At 37.7% G+C, this 25,005-nt stretch overlaps 1 protein-coding gene across 4 annotated transcripts in view; it reads right to left on the bottom strand.

The window, feature by feature from the left end:
• Rasal2 (RAS protein activator like 2) overlaps positions 1–25,005 on the bottom strand; it is a 287,249-nt gene that overhangs the window by 41,729 nt on the left and 220,515 nt on the right. For all 4 annotated transcript variants that reach the window (XM_050135132.1, XM_050135131.1, XM_050135134.1 and 1 more), the window contains 3 exons: positions 16,625–16,734; positions 1,697–1,850; positions 380–478 (listed from right to left, as the gene is read on the bottom strand). In XM_050135132.1, the coding sequence (XP_049991089.1) occupies positions 380–478; positions 1,697–1,850; positions 16,625–16,734 (363 nt within the window). The remainder of the gene's footprint in view (positions 1–379; positions 479–1,696; positions 1,851–16,624; positions 16,735–25,005) is intronic.

The following is a 25,005-nucleotide window of genomic DNA, read 5'->3' as shown; positions in this document are numbered from 1 at the left end:
ATCAAGAACATCTGTGTGACGATGGGTTCAGAACCATCCATTAGACTCTGATGGACTCCTCTGGTGAGCACATACCTGAAAACTGGAACTGCTCCTCCCCTGAAATTGGCAAGTAGCCAATAGTTCAGCAGGGAGGGCAGGGCCCTGACCCTCCCAGTCCATGGCTCTGACTGGCTGACTGACAGACCCAGTGCGGTGTGGTCTGCAGCCACAGCAGCCATGAGATGAGGAGTACCTTGGCTGTGTACTTCTCTGCCCTTCTCTTACCTTCCCGTATTTATATTCTTTCTGCCCCCTCTTCTCAGATGATCCATGAGTCTTAGAGGGGGTGGTATACATGTCCTATTTGTGACACATTGACACCGAGAGCCACCATTACCTTATTTGGTTGAACTGTCCTTCGAAGGTTTTCCATCCACTTGTCTCTCTCTGAGGCGGAGTTACAGCTGAAGCATTTACTTCCACTTAAGTAGGTGACCTTCAACACAGAGATGAGAGATGTGGATGTAAGACTATGTGTGTGGTGGGGGGGTCTATCTTCTAATGTCTAAAGTTTAAGAATTAGGCCATGTTATGAAACCCAACTCCTACTATAATATAATATCATATATTAATTTTGTCATATCTTTACTTAAATTCTCTAAGTCGCATCAATACTTATTTCCAACTATGAGAAAAAAAGCTCATTTACAATTTGGCCTATGGTGCAGAGAAACAAAAAATTTAAACATTTAAGGCCATATCTAAAATAACCTATAAATGAATATGCTCATTTGAGCTAATAAAAATAACTAAAAAGGGAATGTTTGTAAGATCATTTAATTTCATAAAATGGCTTCATTACAATGCTACTGAAGGCTACTAAATGAAGTTGAAAGGCATCAGTACAAAGGAATCACTCTTTGGAATCCATTTCTCCTCCAGGAGGTAATTAACCCATTGATTTCCAGTCATTTATAACATCTGACATAATGTACTATGTCCATAGTAGAAGCTACTGAACTGAGCTTTGCAAATAAGGAAAAGTTAAAGGCATTTTAAACAAGTAATAATAATAATAATAATAATAATAATAATAATAATAATAATAATAATCACATATAAATGACCTACTCCAAGCTACAGTCTGCTCACTTACACTCTTGGGTCATAATACAGTGAACCAGATCAGGTGGTGTGTTGTGTCTGAAAAGGCAGTTCCTAGCTCCAGAAGGTTAGTGAGGCCCTGACATGTGGCTGAGGAGGGCAGTTACTGGTCTAGAAACATGCAGGAGATTACAAAAACAAACAAGGGATGGTCCTAGGTCAAGAACTGATCATGTTATAGTTATAAAACTGTAATTTTGGTGGGTTTTCTCCAAACTCTTCTAAAATTGGGATTAAATAACAGTATGTGACATCAATATTAAAAGATAACACATTAGTTTGAGAAACTATTGTAATCTTGTAACCTACTCTGACAATGTACTAAGTGCTTAAGTTTTTAAAGTAGACAAAGGCAAAGGTATGAGATAATAATTCATAACTTCAATTACAAATATAATTCTATTGACAGATTTTCAACTCTTCCCTTATAAGTAGAAAAGTTTCAGGAACTGAAAACTAGTTAAGACATTAAATCAGAAACACAACAGTGTAACAGTCAAATTATTGTCAACTATTTTCCCTTCTTTCTGAAATTCTTTTTCCTTTTTACCTCAAAGCAGAAGTCTTGTCCAAGGATGCTACTATGGAGTGGTTTCACTGACACTGGCTCCCCTCTACCAAGATCCAGACATTCCACTGCACTGCACGGGCTCAGCAGGGACTCATGGGAACGAGACTCTTTCAGTTTAGGCAGACCGCGAGCCCTAAAAGTAGAGAATACTTGAGGCAGTGTTACATTAAGGAAAAGAGACCAAAAAAAAAAAAAAAAAAAAACTACAGAAGTGTAATGGGAAAAATAAAAGAAGGAACAAATAAATATCGTACAATAACAACAGTATTAACAGCCACATTCATGGGTAAACATAACTATGCATATATGAACACACTCATGAACACGCCTTTTCAAAAACAGAATAATCTTACAAATCTCAAAGGACCTTTAAGTTCCTATACAGATGTTATTTTCAGTCTCATTTCTGTATTGGAAAATGGAGAAATACACACTATTCAGAATTCTTTATTACTTTTTATGCAAAAGTACTGTCAAAAGACATTCTTTCTTATTTTATTTGACGATACACATCATTTATCTTCTTGTATCACTAACAATGGCTGAATCCTCGTTTGTTGCTTTGTGCTCTGGGAGATCTACTCCCAGCCCAGCACACACAGTGAGCAAGAGAAAGCAGCCAGGGGAGTGAGAGGGACTTCAGGAAAGACAGCTTTTGAGCACAGGAATGTCTTTCAAACAACCTCATTTCCATCTCAATATGGAGTTCCCGATGCTTTACAGTATAATAAGAATAGAAAGCCTAGAGGAAACTTCCCCACCTCACTTTAAAAAAAAAGAGAAAAAAAAAAAAGCCAAACTCCCTAGAGAACAGTTCACACTGTTAGGCAGGTGTCTTGGCTGATTCTATTTTCCTGGTTGTTTAAAAAGAAGGGTGGGTATCCTAGATCTTGTTACTACTTCATTGCCTTCCTATCATAAAAATTAATGAAGTCAAACATGATGGAAAACAATTTTCCCAAATCCAAAAAAGTACGGTCACACAGTTTTAGTCAATAATTATCACACTTATTGATTGAGACACCCCTATAATTCAAGTAGCACTTAATAATAAGTCTATAAAGAAATGTCTGTGTAAAGACATTTGTTTTGGTAAAGTATTAAACACGCAGCTTTATTCATTTGCTAGGAACAAGGATACCACTGAGATGAGCTGTAGCACGCACTGCCAGAAGAGCAGTGAGCTAAACGATGGAGAAAGAGGAAACTGAAAACTAGCACTAAATCCACTACCTTCTGTCTCCACTCCACTTGATCAAACCCCATAAATAGGAAACATCTTAAGCAATAAGAATAATTTAGTCTGTTGTTTTAACAAAAACAAAGCAGTAATGACTAAAGTTTAGGCTGGAAAAAAAACCCTGTCTTCTGATAGCATTTTTTTTTTTTAAAGTAAAAAGGGCAACATAGTAGTTCCCACTAATAATGCAAAGTGTACTAAAGGGACAAAAGTCACCAAATATAGTGTCATAAAAACACAACAAAGCAGTACTTGTATTCATTTCCCTTAGTTCTGGATAAGGAACCATTTTTGAAGTTATATGGTACAAATACAGCACAATTATAAGTAACTAAATGCTATCTTTTAAAACCTTACGACAATTTCTCATAACAGCCTTTCTGAATATGCTGAATCAGAAACCAGATGGATAAACAGGACACCATCATCTTTGCTAAACAAACAGAAAATAATAATTTTAGTTCTCTTTTCCAGGAGGAATTGCTGGAGGAAAAAGCCTCTTTGGCTCTAGGATAATCAAGAGATATGTAAAACAGGTGCTATGACAAAGTGTCTTTTGTTTTTTTATAATCTCCAAAAAATTAAAATATAAGCTAATTTTATTTAAAACAAAATAAATGTCTACCTACACGAAGCAATTGTACAGCCCCCTGGCAGTGCAACCCCAAACCATAGCGGTGCCGCATGTCCCGGTGCAGCAAGTCACTTCCTGGACTACACCTCAGAAAACAACTCTGTGTAGAAGACAGGAGCCAGCTGAGGATGATGTCCCTTCTGCCTTCAGTTACTGATGCCACTGATGCCATCTGTGCACAAATGCCTCTCAGGTGTTATTCAAGTCTTCAACAGAAGCAGGACAGAAACAAAAACAATCGAACAAGTCCTCACTATCCAAGCCCGGTAGTGCAGGTGACATCCCGCTATTTTTCTAGGCTGCATCTAGCCCCTCAGGTAATACAAACAAGGTTCCAGGGCTCAAGGCTGGGCCTGTTGCCATGGAGCTACACCTTTAAGAAGATTAGAGCTGGAAAGCAGCAGAGAGAAGCTGCAGCTGGCAAGACTGAGGGAGCTTGCTCTGCAAACAAGGCAAAGGTGACTGTTTTCAAACAGAAGGGAGGGGGCGGTAAGGGCTCATTCCCATCAGTAAGTTCTCAGTCAAAAGCTGGCTAATAAAGGCATCTCTGGGGGTGGGGAATGGCTTACTAAAAACTACTCAGGAACAGATCTAGGAAGTTTTAGCTTGTTACATGTGATTGTCAGCTACCCTCTCACTAGATGGTGGTAGTCCCTCTATGGCTTTTTGCAAGTACAATCTCTCACTTGTTTCCTTTGCAGTGCCCACCCTAGTTAAAAGTCTCTTTTTGCACGATTTATCTGGTTTAACTTTAAAGAAAGTTAAACGAAATAATTTTTTCCCCAATATTCTGCAGTGTAGTCCACCTTCCAATAGCTGCTATAAAAGCCCATTCTAATCATCTGATAATTTGGATAACTTAAAATGCTTACCGAAATTTCAATAATTAATACCCAGTTCAGAATCTCCTATAGTTCAAAACGAGGATACAACACCATGAATTGATAGCCAAAGTCTACCATATTCAACATTACTGCTGAATAAATAAGCAGGTTCTTCCTGTATCAAGAAGACAGTGTCTCTGAGAAGTAACTCCCACAGAAGCGTGACTATAGTAAACAAAAGATCAAACAGCCTGGGGATGGCTAGGGCAAGAGTGGGGGAAGGAGGCATTATCTGTCCAAACATTTCAATTATGACTTCAGAAACCCTAGGTCACCTCTGATCATGTTACCTCCTCCCGTACCTTCGCACGAACTGATTTTTCACAGATCTTCTAACTAGACTTTTAGAGTCTGGTGCCATCAGTTTACTCCTCTAATGGAACAGAATGGGTATTTATTGGTAGCATAATGAGTTTAAAGCTTTTCCAAGGGGAGCTTGACAAGGGTCTTCATCAAGATAATGTGCATTCCTTGACTCCTGGCCTGGCTCTTCTGATTACCACTACTGCAAACACCACATAGGAATAATGCAGGCTTCCAATGTGACTGTTCCTTAATTTAACTGGGAAATTGCTTCTTAGAGGTCGATTTTACATTAATTAAGGAACACCATACTCTACATTTCTATTTTAAGGTCAGCAGAGTCTTGATTTCTTTGTCAACTTATGGACTGTGAAGGAAAGGGTTAGGATGTGTTAAAAATCTAATTGCCAATGAAGATGATTTGCTGCTTCTGACTGATTTAGGACATACACTACAGGAGAGACTTTCAGTTACCACAGCAAATGTCTGTTTATTGCTTCAGCCTTCATCACTACTTAAAGTCAGTCTTAAACGAGAAAAGTGAACGGCTGGGGGATGGGGATGCACTGATGCAAAAGGAAAAGAGTAAAAGAACTCTGATTAGTGCGATTTGAAATAAACACAGCTGGATTTTCTCATCCTACCCATGTGATTTTTTTAAAAGTCACGTTTCCCCTACATCTCCAATAATGCTTGGGTTGGCTAGCTCAATCTGCCACATGTTTACAGATTCTGTTCCAAATTTAGGAACTGGGAAACTTTTCATTAAAAATGCTTATTGCCACACAAAATCTTGGACTCAGTGCAGGTGAGTTTCTGCTTGGTTGGCAGTTATGAGTCTGAACTGTGTCACTGAGTTCTTGAAGGGATCTGCGCCAGTAGTTGAGCACTGCAGGACACTCGTGTTTAACCAACACGCATTTTAAGATATTTATTCTGAAATGTACCAAGTAGTAATTAATAAACTTGGGTGTCTCAATATTCTCATCACATTTTAAACTGAGATCTCATCTCACAACAAGAAAAGAATCCCCCCTGTTCTCGGGATTTTACTGTTTTATAATATGATATTTTCTGAACATTTCCAAGTGATTCTATCTACTGAAAAACATGCAACTCTTTTGTATTGTAATTTAATTGTCCCTCACAGGCTGTGTGTGTGTGTATGTGTGTATGTATGTATGTATGTATGTATATATCTATGTAATCACTCACTAGTGTTCTATTGTGTACTCAAAACCCACTTTCTGAGAACCTTGATAGCTAGCTACACTGGCCTCCTTGCTGTAGGTGAAACCACTTTCTATTGCTTATACTACTGATTTTTATGTTAGCCACATAGATGTGCTTATAGAAGCAAAGTACATAATGCAGATTTTCCTTCTCCCTGCTCAGTCTCCAGACAGGATAGTCTAATGAGTCCAGATGATACAGATAAAGCAGGGTATCTGCAGCACGAATCATCCCCTAAAATAAAAACCTCATGGCTCACTATCTCACAAAAAAGTCAAACATATAGCTACTTTAACATGTATATATGTACACATTCAAGGAAGGGGGCATAGAAAGAGGCTATAAAAACCAAAGTGTAATCTGATAAGTAAAAAATTCCACTGTCTCTAATATATATAGAGACGTTTTATAATACAATTTTCTTATTCCTTCAATTGCAAATGAATTAAAACCTACTAATACCAATAAAACAAATATAAACACAGGTATATTGAATTTAGCAAATATATCAAAATGAACCAAATTATACCCAGAACCCAACTTAACTAATAGACCAGTTGAAGGGTAGAAATACTAAAATTCCTTTAAAAAATATTTTTAATTGAAATAGAAATACATCACTCCTCCCCTTTCCTCTTCTCAGCCACTCCCACACTCTTCCACTCTCAAGTTGCTATCCTCTTTTTGATTATATGTCTGTCTGTCTGTCTGTCTGTCTATCTATCTATCTATCTATCTATCTATCTATCTCCTACTGAGCCTGTTGTTTGTGTGTATATGGTTTCAGGGCTGACCACTCTGCACTGGACAACCAATAAGGGAATTTCGTCCTCGAGGGACACTAATTCTTCTTTCAGCAGTCAGTAGTTGCCTGTATTCTAGGGGAGGGACTCCCCCTTGCACATTAACAGGTCCACTGACATTGCTGTCATTTCTTCCCAGGATTCTGGCCTTCTCTTCTACTATGTTCCTTGAGCCACAGAGGCAGGAGCTATGATATAGACCTGTTTGGACTGGTCTCCCCACAAAACACTGAGCTCTGCAATGTGTCCTGTTGTGGTTTTCTACAATGTTGTCTTTCAGGGATTGAGGGTGGGCCTCTAATGCTGAAGACACAACACACTTAGGATACATGACTTAGATGACTCAAGCTGGGTCTGCACTAAAGGCCTCTTTCCTATGGTCTAGCTTTCATGGTTCCAGAAAACACTATGCAAGCTGCCAAGGGAGAAAAGCAATTACAATCCTAGCCAGTTGCCACACCTATCAACCACAATTATCAGCATGCAAAAAGTACAGCAAGCAGAAATATGAGTATATCTATTATAGTGCAGTTCATTCTATAAGTCATTCACAATTAGCCATGGGTGGTCAGGTAGAGGCTTGGAGACGTGGAAAGAATACAAAAGTCAGGGATCATATGATTTCTGACTTGGGTATTGTTATATGAGCATGTACTAAAATTAAACCAGACTCAGGACAGAGTATGGGAACAGGGACTATCATTTGGGAAAAGAATAAAAAGCAGAACAATAATACAAAACACTATGGGAAATACTATAAATGAAAGACTTCATGGAGTTCATAAGAGATAATGCTGGGAGTTAGGGAAGGAATGAGCCATGTTATTGTATTTTGCATATTATGCTAATGATTACAATAAATTATTATACATACAGTAAGATATTACAATTGAAATTTCATTTGTGATACTGAGATAAAGAGAGGTGATAAGCCAAAGTGAAGTCCATGACAGGATGTAGTGTTTATAAAGGAGATGTTCTGGGACTAGTTCCACTACCTTGAACCCCTCAGTTAGATCAAGATTACAGAGGGTGACTAGAGACTGAAAAAGTCAAAAGACTTTTGTTGAAGTGAATTTTGAGAAAATGATGAGGTACATCCTTGTTCTCTACAATGGATATAGGTAGGGGAAACGGGATGAGGTTTGATTCTTTCTGGGTAGCTAGATGACGAGAAATGACTAAGTACTGGTAGTGGAACAGGAATGTTAAAGCTTTCAAAATGGTCTGTGTTTCTAATTTCTAGTGGCTGTCAGTGCAAAGAAAGTATGAATGTTCTTTGTAGAGTTTGGAGACCACAAAAACAAACACCCCTCCTTAGAATGGGCTGGTGAGGTGGTCAATGTGTAAGCTGCTTGCGGTGTAAGTTTGGACAACTGCATTCTGCAACCCAGTACCCACGTCAATGAAATGGACAGTGGTGCATGGCTATGGTCTCAGGGACAGGAGATGGAGACAGGAGAAGCTGCAGTTGTCCAATTGCTGAGCTCTTGGCTCAGGAGAAGACCCTATCTCAAAAAATATGGTGGTCATGATAGAGGAAGACCCCTGATATTAACCTTTGGCTTCTGTGTCCCTGCATGGGTATATACCCCTTTTCCATAAGAACTCCTAGAATGAAATTATAGGTGAGAGTCTCCTTAGAGATGAAAAATCCCTGAAGGATTCCTTGAAAATTCTCCTTAGAGATGAAAATTCCTTGAAGGAAGAAGCAAGATACAAACATCTGCCATGTTCATCAACCATAAAGGAAAACTAAGGTGGTACTTAGACTGTTTGCCTCCTTTCTACTCCTGTGTCTATTCACCAAATCCCAAAATGTAGGGTTGGTAACAAATACTTGAAAATCTGGCAATGTAATAGGCCCAGTGTTTTTCATCATCCCCTAGTTTTAAGTGCCTCTGAACAAAAGGTAAAAGAATCAGTCTTTTCATGATCCCATGCCCTCTTACATGGCACACTTTCAAAGTCAAAATACAACCCATATGGATTCTAGAAAATGATACTCTTGGGTTTTAACTGATCAGATGACTTTGGAACAATGACTTTGACATTCTACATTTTCTCTAAAGTATTCCTTATATTCTGTCTTTTTCTACTGCCAAGCCCTTCTTTAGAGCCTTCACTGTATCTTACAGTAGCTTCATAAAAACTAGCACCCCAAGCCTGGTGTCTACAGAGCAGGTAATCTGAAATTGCATACTCCACAGTGCTGGATTTCTCCATCCACGGCACTGTTTTATGCTACTTCTAGGGAACAGTGTACAGGTTCTCTGCTGCTTGTAAGACTAGAGTCTAAACTCCTTAGCTTGACATTTAAGAACTTTAGAGAACTGTGCTGAAAAAACATTTCTTTTCATAATTTTAATGACATGTCCCCTCAGATTTCTGGTTCAGTAATTTTACCAAAAATTCTAATGTCATCCCATTTTACTACTATGTTCCCCATCCCCATTTCTTTTGCATGCAACCTACTGCTTTCTTTATAGAAGTTTTTTAAGGGTAGAAAACAAACAAGCAAAACAAAACAAAATCTTGGTGATCTGATATCTTGCGATGTTATAGACAGATAGGCTTCTGTTCAGGGGTCTTTATCATTTACTGTACTGGGAACTGGGGGTGGAGAGGTGTCCCCAGTCTGCACATTTGTTTTCTTGTCATGGGACATTTTCATCCCTAAAGTCTTTGTTCCTTTTTCTAATCTTGTACACGGATTCTTTCATTCTTTATACTACTTATTTAATTGTAGGGGATGTGAAAGTCAGAAGACAACTTGGAGTGTGTTCTGTCCTCCCACCATGGATGTTCCAGGGATGGAATCTAGGTCATCAGGTTTGGTGATATGTGCCCTCACTGGCTTCTACTATCTTGCCCTTCTGACTCTTCTACCTTCTGCTACACTTCCTGTGACAGTGACTTGATTTTCATGTTAACTTTCAAGATCTTTCTTCCTGTTTTCCCCCTCTGCTACTTTGTTATTATTTTATAGGTATACAGTCTTATCTTTTAAAAAATAATTCATTTTACTTGTAAAGTTGTTTTTGCTATGAATATAGGTCTCTTCGGTTGTTTATTTTGGTTTCTGTCTTTCATTTGTTGTATTTCTTTGGTAGTTACAAGACACCTGGTTGTATGTGTAAGAGTAAAGCACTAAAGAGCTCAGCAGAAACTGTTACTATAATGAGCTCACAGACTCATGAGCTCCATTGCAGAGTCTTCCTGGCCAGCTGTTTTTCTTTAAACATCTTTACTAAGAAAGAACTCATACACAATAAAATCCAACCATTTAAAGTATATAGAATTTTCAATATATTTAGAACTGTGCAATCATCACCAAAATTTAAGCTTAAATTATTTTTACCACTCAAAATAGAAGCTTAATGCCCCTCAAGTTACTCCTCTTTCACTGGCTTTTTCTATATATCACATCTTCTGTCTTTGGCAACTATTAATATCTATGAATTTTCCTATTTTTGCCACTTTCATATTCTACAAAAGGAAACACAATATTTAGAAGGCTAGTATCCAAGATAACAGCTTCACACAGATTGGGGAAACTAAAGTTGTGATTAGTTTTTCTCTCTGCAGTGGTGGGGATGAAATGTATGCTAGGCGGTATCATACCCCAGTCCATTACAAATATTTTTCAATCATGATGCTTTCACGTTTAAACACAGTCATACATGCTGCAGCATGTTTCAGTATTCCATTCTTTTATTGTGGATGACTAATATGGGGATATGTTTGTGTACCCATCTGTCGATGGTCATGTGGGTCATGTTCACTTTGGTAATCATGACTACTATAAATAATGCTGCTGTGAACACTTATGTACATATATTTATATGGATGTTTTTGTCTGGCATGTACTTACCACCTGGGATTTTAACAGAGAAACACAAACGTCACTACTATAAATCCTTTTGTGGGTGTGTAGTTTCTCCAATCTATATGATAAGACTATCTTGAATGTTAATATTCTAAAGGAAGGCAGGATCTGAACTATTCCAGAATTATGGAAGTATGTGTGCTAAATCAACCCTCAATGGCCAATGCTAGTTAGAATTTAAGAACAGATTCTTGCATTATTGGGGCCATAGTGTATCCAAATACAAACATTTCCAGTTTCAGTTGCAAAAAAAAAAAAAAAGTTAGGAATAAACAAACAGGAGTCATTGGAGCAGTTCATGGAAATTCCTTTAAAAAGAGATAATTCGACTGGTAGTAACCAATACTCTGATAAGGGTCCCTCTTTTTAGATGTTTGAAACATAGATGTCATAACACAGTTACAGCAATCATCTTGTGTTCATGAGGAGATCTTTGAAGATCCTAAGGATGGCAGACTTCGACTTTTATGTGAGGGGAAAATATACTGTGTTCAGTTAGTAGTTCGTTCTGTATCTTAGGTGGTAAGACTTCAGAAATTCCTTCTATACAGCAATTATATATGATCATTTAATCTTAAATAGTCCATGGTTCATTCAGATTTTTCTAGTTTTACTAGTATTCATATTTCTGCTTTGAGTGTTAATTTTAAAGACAAAAAGCAGACTTTTATGTATAACCTTAAAAACTGAATGTTTATGTTCTTCCTAGGCCTTGGGAAGTATACGAAAGCAGAGTGAGCAAGCAACAGAAAGCAACCTAAAAAGCAGCATTTCTCCACGGCTTGTTTCAGTTACAAGCTTCTGCTTTGAGTTCTTGCCCTGGAACTACAGAATAATGAACTATAAAGTAAAAGTGGAAATAACCCCTTTTCTCTTGCCAGCTGGTTTTGGTCGGTGTTTATTTTTTTTTTGTTGTTGTTGTTTTTTCCACAGCAAAGAGGGTCAAACTAGACCATGCACCAAGAATGGGTCCACACAATTCCATAAAATAACGACTAGATATAAATCCACACATCAACTATAACATAATAATATAGGTGACTTTAATACCCCACTCTCACCAACTGACAAAAATTAAATAGAACCTCTGGTCTAAATAATAGCATAAGTCAGATGGGACTAACAGACATCTGTAGAATTCCATCCCAACACTAAAGAATCGATATTCTTCTCAGAAGCTTTTTCCAAAATGAATGATACAATAAGACACAGATAGAATAGTATCAAATACAGAAGTATTAAAATAACTTTTTATTCTATGTCATCATAATGGAATTAAAACTAGGACACAATGAGAACTCCAGAACATATACAAATATATGGGGATTAAATAATAAACTTTTTAATTATTAATAGATCATTGAAGAAATAAAGAAAGAAAAAATACTCCTACAATTGAACAAAAATTAAAGCACAACATACTAGAACCTATGAGATTCAATGAAAGCAGATCTAAGAGGAAAGTTTACAGCTAAAAGTACCTACATTATGAAAAAAATTGGAAAGTTCTCAAGTAAATAACTAAATAGTGCACCTTAGGGCTTTGGAAAAGCAAGGTCAAGCTAAGACGCATTCTTTTAGTAGACAGAAAGAAGTAAGATCTGTGTAGAAAGTACTGAGATAGAGGGAGACAGAGACAGAGAAGATTAATGGAAGGAAGAGTTGGCACTTTGAAAAGATATAAAAGATCAACAAATTCTTAGTTAAACTCACCAAAAGAGAGAGAAGATCCTATTTAATAAAGTTAATGGGGATGGAGAACTGGCTCAGCAGTCAAGAGCAATGACTGCTCTTGCAGAGAACATGGGTTTAATGTCCAGTGCCCACAAGTGGTTAAAAACTATCTGTAATTCCAGTTCCAAGGGGAGCAAGAACACCAAGAGGGCACTCCTCTGGCCTCTGGAAGTTTTGCACAAATGTGATACACAAACACACATCTAGGCAAAACATTCATAAACACAAAAATAAATATATCTAAACAATAAAAAGGAAACCTAAGGGAGTGCATTACAGAAGAAATTCTAAACAATCATAAGGACATATCTGAAAAACTTTCAGTCAACTAAACTGGAAAATGTGAAATGCACAGACAAAGTTTAGATGCATATGGCATACCCAAATTAAACCAAGACAAAAAGCAAACAAACAAACACATTTCTAACAAGCAATTGGATTAAAGCAGTAATAAAACATCTCCCAGCTAAAAGGAGTCCAGACCCAGATGGATGCAAATTTTAGCAGACCTTTACAGAAGAACTAATACTGATGATTCTCAAACTACTCCATAAAATAGAAAGCATAGAAGAATACGTGCTGAACTCTTTGTACAAACCAAGTATTACCTAGTACAAACCAAATAGAGATGATAACAACAACAAAATTATAATTTCCCTGATAAATAGAGCTGCAAATATTATAAACAAAATACTTGCAAACTGAATGCCACACATCAAAGAGATCATTTGTTGGTTTCAGAGCTGTAGGGATAGCTCAACATATGCAAATGAAAGAATGTAGTATTTCACACAAATGAACTCAGATAGAAATTACACAATTAAGAGGTTCTTAATGAAATCTAGAAGGACTAGAAGGAATATATCACAACACAATAAAGGCTATTCATGATAACATTATACTAAATGAAGAGAAAACTTGAAATTATTTCTACTAAAACCAAAAAGATGACAAGGATGTTCACTCTCTTATTCAATAGTGGTTGAAATCTTAGCTGGAACAAGAGAAAAAGAGAAAGAGAGGAGAGAGAGGGGGAGGGGGAGGGACAGGAAAGGAAGAAGGGTGGGGAAGAAGGGAGAGAGGGAAAAAGAGAAGGGATACACATAGGAAAATGAGTCAGAGTATCCTTACTTGTAGATAAGATGTTATACATAAGGGACCCTAAAGACTCCACCAGGAAACACTTAATCTGCTAAACACTTTTAGTAAAATGGAAGGATCAAATTTTTTTTTTTTTTTTTTTTTTTTTTTTTCGAGACAGGGTTTCTCTGTGGCTTTGGAGCCTGTCCTGGAACTAGCTCTGTAGACCAGGCTGGTCTCGAACTCACAGAGATCCGCCTGCCTCTGCCTCCCCGAGTGCTGGGATTAAAGGCGTGCGCCACCACAGCCCGGCGGAAGGATCAAAAATTAACATGCAAAACTCAGCATTCCTTCTTATGTACGAATGTATATTATATACTAATGATACTTATATACTAATGATAAATATACTAAAAAAAGAAATCAGAGAAACAATCTCATCCACAATTGCCTCAAACAAAACCAAATCATACTGCAAATTTTGAATAAATCTAACGAAAGAAATGCAAGGTATCTACAAGGAAAGGTTTTTAAACACTGGAGAAAGGAACTGAAGAAGATACTAGAAGACTGAACATGGGTTGACAGAATTAATATTGTGAAAATGGCTACATGATGAATTCTTGGTTCAATTATATTTTTATTTCTCCTTTCCTCTTACTTAAAAAATATTTATGTATGTATGTATTGTGTATTTAATGTATGAGTGTTCTATCTGCATTTACGTGTTATGCCAGAAGAGGACATCGGATCCTACTACGGATGCTTGTGAGCCACCATGTGATTGTTGGGAATGAACTCAGGACCTCTGGAAGAAGAACCAGTGCTCTTAACCCCTGAGCCATCTCTTCAGCCCTCCTTTTTTCTCTTTTAAAAAAATATCTATTTTAGAGATTATAATATAATCACATTATTTCCCTCTTCCCTTCACACCATCCCATATACTCCTTGCTGTCTTTCAAATCCATGACCTCATTCTTCATTAACTGTTGTCACATGCATATATGCATACATATTCCTAAATATAACCTGCTTGGTTTATATAATGTAACTTGTATGCATGTTTTCAGGGCTGACCATTTGGTATAGGATGACTAAATGATGTGTTCTTCACTGGGTAAGACAATTTCTCCTGGTCTCAGCATTCTATAGTTCTTTGTGTAGAGTTGAGGCCTCGTGGTGTTCTCCCTGCCTCCCCCTCCCCCCCTTTGGACTGTATATTGTTTTCCTTGTTCAGTTTATGTTTGGGCAGTCATGTTAATGAAATGTTATGTGTGTAGCTACTGATCTTAATGAAAGATACACAGTCCCACAGAAAACTCCCTGACGCTCTGGCTCTTACCATCTTAATAACTAAGAGTGCAGTAGTGGCATATATACCTCAGCAGAAAGCAGCAGCTTTTTAATTTTTAATTCCCCTCAACAAGAGGGAAACTGGTACTGTTAACCCAGCCAACTACAAGAGCTAGTGAAGCCATGGATCTTGGTGAAGAATCGATAACAACCACTTTACTAAACCTCATAATCCCTAGTTACGTCCTAAGTATTTGTCCTTTCATTCACAGATAACTGTAGTCCTTACCCCTCATCAAAGAAAACGCTGCAACAGACAGAGATCATTACAGAAAACTATAACCAATCAAATACAGAGTTGTGGAATCCAGTTCCAATGGGTACATCTAGACAGACTTTTAAATTTCACTACTTCCTATGTGGTCCACAGATAAGATCTGATAAAACTCAGTATAAAAATAATTCTAAAATAAAACTCAAAATTCTCTGCCTGGCAAGTCTATCATTTTAATTTCTGTCTGTGAGAAAGGTGGCAGAAAACAGTCACTAACTAGAAAAACATTAACCTCAAATCCTCAAGTATAATGACAATATCAAATATGAAAGACAGCCATGTTTAAATCTATGTCTATGACTTGCTTAACTCTGGACAAGTTTCTCAGTCTTCCTACCTCCAATTCCTCAACTACAAAATGAGAGTAAAAAGTAAGCACTGGCGATGGCAATGATTCACTGACACATTTCCAAAACTATGAGTGCTGTGAGACAGTAAGATGCATCTGAGAATATACTCAATTATTTCAAAAGGATGGTATCTTCAGGGAGTTAAACATGCAATGTTTACTAGGTTAGCAGTTCTAACTACTGAAATCCTTGAAATTCTTTCCAAACTGTGTTTTCCACAAGTGACTATAAACCACTAAGACTGATTTTATATGCTACACATACAGAACAGTATAGTAAAAAAGAGCATGAACGCTGGAAAAATCCCACAGGCAAGTATCATTTTTGTTATTTATAAACTATATGATCTTGGACAACATTACTTAATATCTCTGCACATCAGATTCTTTATCTATAGCATAAGATCACACTTATCATAGAGACTGAATAAGATAATCATATGTATCCAGTATAGCACATTTTTCTTTTCTTTTCTTTCCTTTTTTTTTTTTTTTTTGGTTTTTTGAGACAGGGTTTCTCTATAGCTTTGGAGCCTGTCCTGGAGCTAGTTTTGTAGACCAGGCTGGTCTCGGACTCAGAAATCTGCCTGCCTCTGCCTCCTGGTACTGGGATTAAAGGTGTGCGCTACCACCGCCCAGCAGCACTAAACATTTTTTTGGTTATCATCTCTGTTATCACTTAGTGATGATCAAAGAAAAAGAATTTACCGATAACCAGCAGAGCCTGACTTTACAGAAACAGTGTATCTTATTATTAAAAACTTATATAGCTCCAAACTCTAATAATTATATGAATTTTATACTGGTTGAATGCTGAGTCAACATTTTGTACCTTGTCTCAATGTGAGCAAGACAAAAAAATAAATTTTGTACTGGATTATTCTGTCACTGATATAAAGGTAAAAGGTTCAAGAGTCTTATCAAAATCCACTTTGTGCTAAGCATGGTGTACACACCCTTAACCTTAGCACTTAGGAAGCCAAGGCAGCTGGGTTTCTGTAATTGAAGGCCAACTTGGTGTATATAATGAACTCCAGGTCAATTAGAGCTACATACTGAGACACTATCTCAAAGTAAGTAAATAATCAACTCTAGCATCTGATGTCTTTTTTAAAACAAGTCACATCCTACCTGTCATCTGCATTGCGAAGGGATGGAAGTCGAAAGCTTGTGTTTCTGTCAAGCTTTGACTGGCTTTTGGTCCTCTTGATGGAACCTTTCAGGCGCTTGCTGAAGAATCCCTAGAATGAAAAGGCAGAGTGGTGGGCGAGGGAACTACTCGGGAACCTTGCCTTCCACAAGAAACTTGCAAAAGGGGTTTAGATCGAAAGGGAAGGCCTGGGACAGAATCTAGCTTTCAGTTCTTAATCAAATAAAATTAAGTAAATAATAAATAAATAAAGTAAATAAAATTACTTCTTGGTAATGCGATAAAAGTCTTTTTTGTACTGTAAAAAACTGAGGTAGTTAAACTTGTTGATAACACCAATCCTAGTTTTTATACTATCTGTGGCAGAAAAAAAACCTATAAGTTTACAAATAGACTTAAAACAGCAATAAACCACACAAATGTTTTCTATGAAAATATTACCAGCAATTTCAATAGAAATGACACCTAATGATTTCCTAAACTAAAGAAAAGTGGGTAAATATAACGTCATGAGCAAAGTCCCTGAAGTGGGAAGGTGTTTAGTCTTACTGGGGAAACTGAAGATATTGCTAGAGGGGGATGGGGAAAGAGTTAACTAAGTAGTACAAAGACTATATTGTTAATCTTCAAAGTGTTATTAAAATTTGGTCACATCACTTTAGATATTGTTATTTATAAAATCAAAGGCAGATAAACTATTTTACATGAAATATAGACCATCTATGAAATCACTAAAATACTGAGACGTTAACTCACAGGTTCTGTGACCTCAAGCACCAGATCAAGCCAGTCCAATTCCAGCATGGATGGGGAAGGCCCACGAGGTACCAACCCTAGCCAGTAGAGAAGATACAGGCAACTGTCGGCTGCTGAAGCAGAGTCAGTTTTCTTCAGGGATAGGATGCCCATGCTCCAGGGGACTGCCATATACAGTGCACAAGCTGGCAGTACTATGTGGACTCAATAGATTTTGGGGTGAGGGGGGGGAAGAAGAGTAGATCAAATTGAGAGGGAAATGTGGTGATGAAGTTTTGGGAGAAGCTGGAAGGGAGTGGGAATGGGTTTGATTGATGAAAGTATATCATGTATGAGCTATTCAGACATACATTAAAAAAATGAACAAAATACTTGACATTCTTTGACGATCTCCTGTTACTTCCACCAAAGTACAGAAAATTTGTCATGACCTCAAAAGTAATGAATATACAATAAAAAATTTGTTGCATAAATCCAAGATAAATGAAGATAGTCACTATTGATATGACATACAAAATAATGAGCTTCATTTTGGCCTGTTATATATATTGTTCTCTCTATATATATTGTTATTATATATATTGTTCTCAATCATTCTCCTTCTTTATTGTCCTCTCCTCTACTCCTTGCCCAACACTGGCTGGCTCATCCCGCTCCCCACCCTTGCTTTCCTTTCAGTTTAGTCCCTTACCCCCTTCTTCATCTCTTCTGACTAATTTTGTCTTGAAGTCTATTTTATCAGCAATCAGAATAGCTGTAGCAACTTGTTTTTGTCTAATGTTGACTTGGTAGATTGCTTCCTATCCTCTGGCTTTTAATCTTTACCATTAAACATGTTTCTTAGAGACAAAAGTAGTTGAGTCTAGTTTTTTAACCCAGCCTGTGTCTCTTTTTTGGTGATTGAGGCTATTTAAACCCTTTAAGGTTATTACTGAGAGATGTGCACTAATCCTGTAGCTTTGTTTGTTGATTTCTGGTTGGTGAGTTAATGTTTGCTCTTTATTTCTGCCATTAGTCTTTATGGTTTGCTCTTTTTTTTGATTACCCCTTTAATGAAATTATTTCCATGCTCTAAAGGCTTCACTCCTACCTCTTGCATGTATAACATTCCTTTTTCTCTGCAGTGTTGGTTTGGCGAACATGAACCAACTTAGCTTCTGCTGTACTTAAAATATTTATTTCTTCTTTAATTAAAAATAGCTGTTCTGGGCATAGCAATCTTGGCCAGCAGATACTATTTTCAGGGCCTGAGATATATCCTTCCATACTCCTTGGAATCTGGTTGTTGAAGACAACTTTGGTGTTTCTGTCTTTGTAGGTGAACTCTTACATAAGTTGAATATGTTTATAATATTAAAACTTGATCCACTCAAGAGAAAAAGGTGAAGCCGGGCGGTGGTGGTGCACGCCTTTAATCCCAGCACTCAGGAGGCAGAGGCAGGCGGATCTCTGTGAGTCTGAGACCAGACTGGTCTAAAAGAGCTAGTTCTAGGACAGGCTCCAAAGCCACAGAGAAACCCTGTCTCGAAAAATAAAAAAAACAACAACAAAACAAAGAGAAAAAGATGAAAAAGTTACATTAATGACTGAAGAAAAATGTATATGATCAATTCAATTATTTTTGCTAGCCAGAAGGGGATCTGTGCGTAAGATTCAGAGTGTAGCTCAGCAGTTAATAGGTATGAGGTCCTGGGTTCACTCTCAAGTGCCAGAAACAACTAACTATACAAAATTTAAAAAGAAAATGAAAGAGTGAGTAAAATCCCCAAAATGCCAAAGATGCAATCATTTAAATTTAAATTCCAGCTTATTATAAGTACTTATATTTGAAGAAAAAGAAAAAAGTATCTTTAAAAATTCTTTATTGATTTAAACAGTCATTTGCCTAACCTGTTGTACAGTGCAGTACTGGTGTTATGATGGAGAACTGCCATTAGTTCTCATGATAAATTCTATATTCCTATGTCTCATCAGAATAGTCCCCTTCATCAGAGGTTCCTAATGCTGTGACCCTTAAATACAGTCCTTCGTGGTGTGGTGACCCCCAACCATAAAATGATTTTGTTAATACTTCATAACTGTAATTTTGCCGCTGTTATGAACTGTAAATACCTGATATGCAGTATGTTTGATATTGTCGGGGTTTTCTGTCCTGCCTGGTTCCTGCAATCATTAAGTCCCAAAGAAATCTCACAGAGGTCTACATTAGTTATAAACTGATTGGCCCATTAGCTCAGGCTTCTGATTAACTCTTATATTAATCCATTATTCTTATCTGTGTTAGCCACATGGCTCAGTACCTTATTCGGTGAGGCAGTCACATCTAGATTCTTCTGTGGCTGGGAAAGGACTCCAGAGGAATGGGCTTCCTTCTTTCCAGAATTCTCCTGTTCTCATTGACCCGCCTCTACTTCCTGTCTGGTTGTCCCACCTCTACTTCCTACCTGGCTACTGGCCAATCAGCATTTATTTAAAATATAATTGACAGGATACAGACCATGGTCACACACTATATGTTACCCGCAAAAGAACTGCAACCCACAGACTGGGAACTGCTGCCTCATGTGCTCAGAAATGTAGCCAGCAAGCAAGACTTAATGACCGGCTTCAAGTTAGACTATTAGAGCTGGATGAGATTCTGGCCACTGACCTGACCAAATATTAATATACTTCTAATAAAAATACAGTTATGGAGTTTACTCATCTAGCCCTTGAATTTTACCTTTTATTGGCATTTATTTCACCATACTCCATATTGTAGTATTTATTTCATAAAATTTATTTTATGTTTATTTTTTGTATAGAATTTTATTAGGTGCTAAAAAAATAAAGTTAAAACAATGCAAATTCTGTCTTAAAGAACCCTGTAATTTAATACAGGATTTAGACACCATATATAAATATACACATAGCCTTATTAGAAGACTTGAAATGTCTAGGAAAAGAATCTCTGAGCACAGATATCTATCATTAGAAACCTCTAAAACCTCTAGAACAAAGACTGACAAACCAAAATAGAATATCCAAGAACTGTAAAACAAGTACATAAGAAGTAACATGTATAATGGGACTACTAAGATAGGGGGAAAGACCAAAAAACCCACAGAAATCTATGAAATAATAATGGCTGAAATTTTCTCAAATTAATCAGATACCAAAACAAGATCCACAGAGAACTTCAGGCAGCAGAAATGCCCCCAACAAACTAAAAATATCAAAATTACACTTTGGTACAGATATTTGTTATGTTTTTTGTTTTTGTTTTGTTTTTGCTTTTTTTGGAGACAGGGTTTCTCTGTAGATCAGCCTGTCCTGGAACTTTCTCTGTAGACCAGGCCTGCCTCAAACTCACAGAGATCCGCCTGCCTCTGTCTCCTGAGTGCTGAGAGCTGTGCACCACCACTGTTCGGCATATAGGCATATTTCTAAAAGATTAATTTTATTTGTATTAGTGTTTCATCTGAATGTATGTATGTATACCACATACATGCCATGGTAGTTCAGAAAAGGGTACTGGACCCCCTGGAACTGGAGTCACAGACAATTGTGAGCCACAGCCATGGGTGCTAAGAGCCAAACCTGGTCTTCTGTAGTGACAATGAGTGCTCCTAAACCCTGAGTCATCTCCCAGTCCCAAGTTAGATATATTTAAACCAAAGAAACTCAAAGTTAATGACTAAATGCTGAAAGAACCCAGAGGATGGCAGAAGGAAATTCCCTGAGTGCAGGAGAATGATGATAAAAATGGCTTCATGCTCAAAATATATTACAAGCTTTCATGAAAATGGTATTATGCAGCCCAGCATAGCAAAACTTTAAAAATCTTAAAAAGAAAAAGAAGTACATGTTTTCAGAAACCACGGAAACACGACACATGGCATAAGTTATTTAAATAGGTGAGAGAAAACAATGCCATTATCTTAGAATTCTGCAACCTGAAAAAATTATTCTTCCAAAGTGAAGAAAGAAGTAGCTGCAGTTTTCTAAGACAATATTGTATTTGTTGCTAACAGGCCTGCTGAACAAGATACTAAAAAAAGTTTAGTATTCCCATTGTACCAAAGTAAAGGAAGTCTAATTGTCATTCTGTGTAAGGAGAAAAAAGAAGGACTCTAATTAAATGCCTACTTTAAACTATGAAAGGCAGGAAAAGAGACAAAAATAAGAACACAGAACAAGGACAATGAACAGAAAATGGTAGCATACATTAGTAATCCATCTTAATAATCACTTTACTATTAATAGTATAAATGTATCAGTTACAAAGACATTCATATAAAACACAGACACAAACAGACGAAAGGTAACTCAGCTATAAAGACATAACTCACCAACAAGAGAAATAGGCGCAGCTATGCTCACCTCAGACAGAAGAAGGTATTGAGATCAGCAAGGCAACTGAATGATAAAAAGGTAAATTTCCCCTGAAGACTACAAATTCATTGTGTGTTTACCTAACAAAAGTATCAAAGAACATAAGGCAAAGACAATAAAATTGCTAGGAGAGGACTGTACCATATGTACTGTTATTATTGGATATTGTAACCGTCTGTTATCAGAAATAGACTGATCTTAGAGGCTGGAAGTCAGAAATAATAGTTAAACTCAATATCACAATCAATCAATTGAATATAACTCACCCTACTCAATTGAATATAACTCACCTACGGGAGTATTTCATTCTGGTTGTCTGTTCCCAGTGACACACACACACTGGCTATGGATATGTAGATCACTAGGTTTGATTCAATGTCTTTGGGTATGGCTAATATTGAGATACTGTTTCATGCAGTTCTACTCTATTGAGAAAGTTGGCTCTGGAGTTAGATTTTTAGCCCATCTGCCCCAAGCACGTTTGTTTAAAGTTTTTTCCAAAGTCTCTGTCCTAGGTTAGGCTGGTCATCTCACTCTGTGACAGGGAAAAGGAGAGCAAAACAGAACAGCCTAGAAGACACTATGTGCTTAGAAATAGCACATAATGGTAAACTAATCCCAGTAGGGATCATTGTTGCTTATCTCTTACTCCTTTTCTTGGTTTTATTTAATGCTCTAAATACTCCACCTCTTATATTTCTAAAACTTTTACTAAAGTATAAACTTTATCTCAAGATCTCTAAGTGAGGTTTAAGAAGACTATAAAATTCCAAGCAGAAAAGGTTTACTAAAAATCTATAACAAAGGGTTAAGAGTTAAAAAGTCTTTATATAGATAATCTTAATTTGTTCTAGCCTACCATGCATGTAACTTGTATCCGACCCTTGTTTAGGAAAAGAGAAAGAGTATGTGCCACCATCTTGGTTGATCACCTGGAGTAAACAAGAGCCCCGCAGTGGCTTGCTGCCATCTTGGCAGTCGGTGATTCAGACATCATCTTTACTAAAGCTAAAGAAAGGGCATGCCATGTGGCTTCACTAATGTCATGGTTAAGGTGATTACATGGTATAAATATCAACTAAGGTAGTACCCATAGAACAACTAGACCAGCAGTTCTCAACCTGTGGGTTGTGACCCCTTTGGGGTCAAATGACCCATCCACAGGGGTCATCTAACACTATCAAAATACAGATATTTACAATTCACAATAGTTGCAAAATTACAATTATGAAGTAGCAACAAAAATAATTCTATGATTGGGGGTCACCACATATGTAGGGTTAGGAACATTAAGAAGTTTGAGAACCACTGGCCAACACCCACTAAGCCCTCTGCTTATTATTTTATCTCCCTTTTATTAGACTAAGGAGACAACACCAGGTTTCCAAAATGGTTTGTTTTAAAATTGAATCATATAAAAATCCTTACATTTTGTAAAAGTACATTATAAAAGGATAAGGAAAATGAGGTTCCTAGTTGCTTAGAGAGAAAAATTAATTCATATTCATTCTTAAAAATATATCTAATTTTGAATATTATTGTATATAAAACAAAGTTTACTTTAAATTTGTTTTGACTTACTTGTTTCAAGCTTAAGTTTGATAACACACATAGCTCATTTAATTTGGTTATTCTGCTTTAGAAATTATTCCTCTGAAAAACGAATCTATTTTTAAGTAGTATGATGATAAGAAATAGGCCTTACTACTGTCAGTATGTGGTGGCCTAGAGAATTGTCCATATACAAAAGGAGCAAAGAGTTGGCCATTGCCTTCTTTGTAATTCAGTTTATGTTACATATAAATTGTTAGATTTGACATGACTGACTGCTTCCATCTTTTGTCTGTTGCCTGAGTATATTGAATACAAATGTAAAGGGCTTTTTTCTAATTTAACACTTTATTCATTCTTTGGGGATTTCACATCTTGATCCCAATCATCTCCCCATCCCTTCATATCTGTTCCCTTGCACCCCCCCAATATAAAACAAAATTAAACTTAAAAAAAAAGAGAGAAAAGAAAAATCTCTTCATAAAAGCTGTCGTGTGACACAGTGAGTCACACAGTAAACCGTTAGTCCATACATCTTTACCTGCAAGTGCTCATTGCAATGAGTCACTGGTAGAGTTGGAGGTCTCTGCTTTCTGTTACCTATCAAGACTGGGCCCTCACTGGGACTCCTTTTAGATATCCTGTTGTTATCCTGTGTCGTGGAGATCCTGAAACTTTGGGTTTGCAGGACTGGCTCCTTCACATGTTCCAGCAGATCACAGATGGGGTGCATGTTGGGATGGGCCAATTAATAGCCCTGGTTCTGGCTGAGTTGGTCAGCCTGCCAGCTCTCCCTATCTTCAACCAGGGTGAGCTCCCCAGCATAGCCTGGGGCTAGCTCACCAGTGCAGTGAGGAGCAAGGGGGCAGGGCTGATTCTCCTGCTCTCGTCCTAGGGGCGGGCTTACTTACCCATACCTATACCACACTCTACAGTGTATTTCCCAGGTGAGGTGCAGGGACCACTCTGCCAACTGCCGTGGGCAGTGAGAGGCAGTGCTAGTTCCCCTACCTGTCACAGGCGGCAAAGGGTGAGGGCCTTTTTTCCTTTGCCCACTCTACCTATGGCAGATGAGGCGCGGGGCCTCCCCAGGCCGGCTCACCCATGCAGCTGTAAATAGAGTCAGTTTTACTGTGCTGCCCAGGTGAGAAGCAAGGCCCACTCTCCCAGGTGCTGCAGCTGGGGAAGGGCAAGGTCAGCTCTCTCGCCTGGCCTGCCGTTGGTGTCCAGGGGTGGGGGAAGGCCACCTTTCCCTCTCCTTCACCACCACATGGCAGATGAGGCGGGCATGGCCAGTTCTCCCACTCTCGGGACCTCAGGGCAGGCTCACCTGCGCTCCTGCCAGCAGGGCCAGCACTACTACACTGCCCAGTGAGGTGCAGGGTCTGCTTTCCAGAGTGCTGCAGCTGGTGAGGGGTACTCTCAGGACAGAGGGGCCCACTCTCTCACCTGCCATAGGTGGCCTGTGCCCCTGCCAGCAAAAAGTGTAGAGATTTTTAAAGGTTCTGTTAACAAGGCTTATTTTAGAAAACTGTAAATTTGAATCAGTTACCCTTGACAAGTATGGAATATATACATATTAGAGTACTACTCAGCAGTAAAAAACAAGGACTTCTTGAAGTTTGCAGGCAAATGGATGGAAATAGAAAACACCATCCTGAGTGAGGTAAGCCAGACCCAA

The sequence above is a fragment of the Alexandromys fortis genome, unplaced genomic scaffold (assembly GCF_014885135.2).
Source record: "Alexandromys fortis isolate MF-2015 unplaced genomic scaffold, M_Fortis_MF-2015_v1.1 scaffold_21, whole genome shotgun sequence".
Classification (NCBI taxonomy): domain Eukaryota; kingdom Metazoa; phylum Chordata; class Mammalia; order Rodentia; family Cricetidae; genus Alexandromys; species Alexandromys fortis.
Note: the sequence above shows the minus strand (reverse complement) of the source record. Positions and strands in the feature narration are given on the sequence as shown.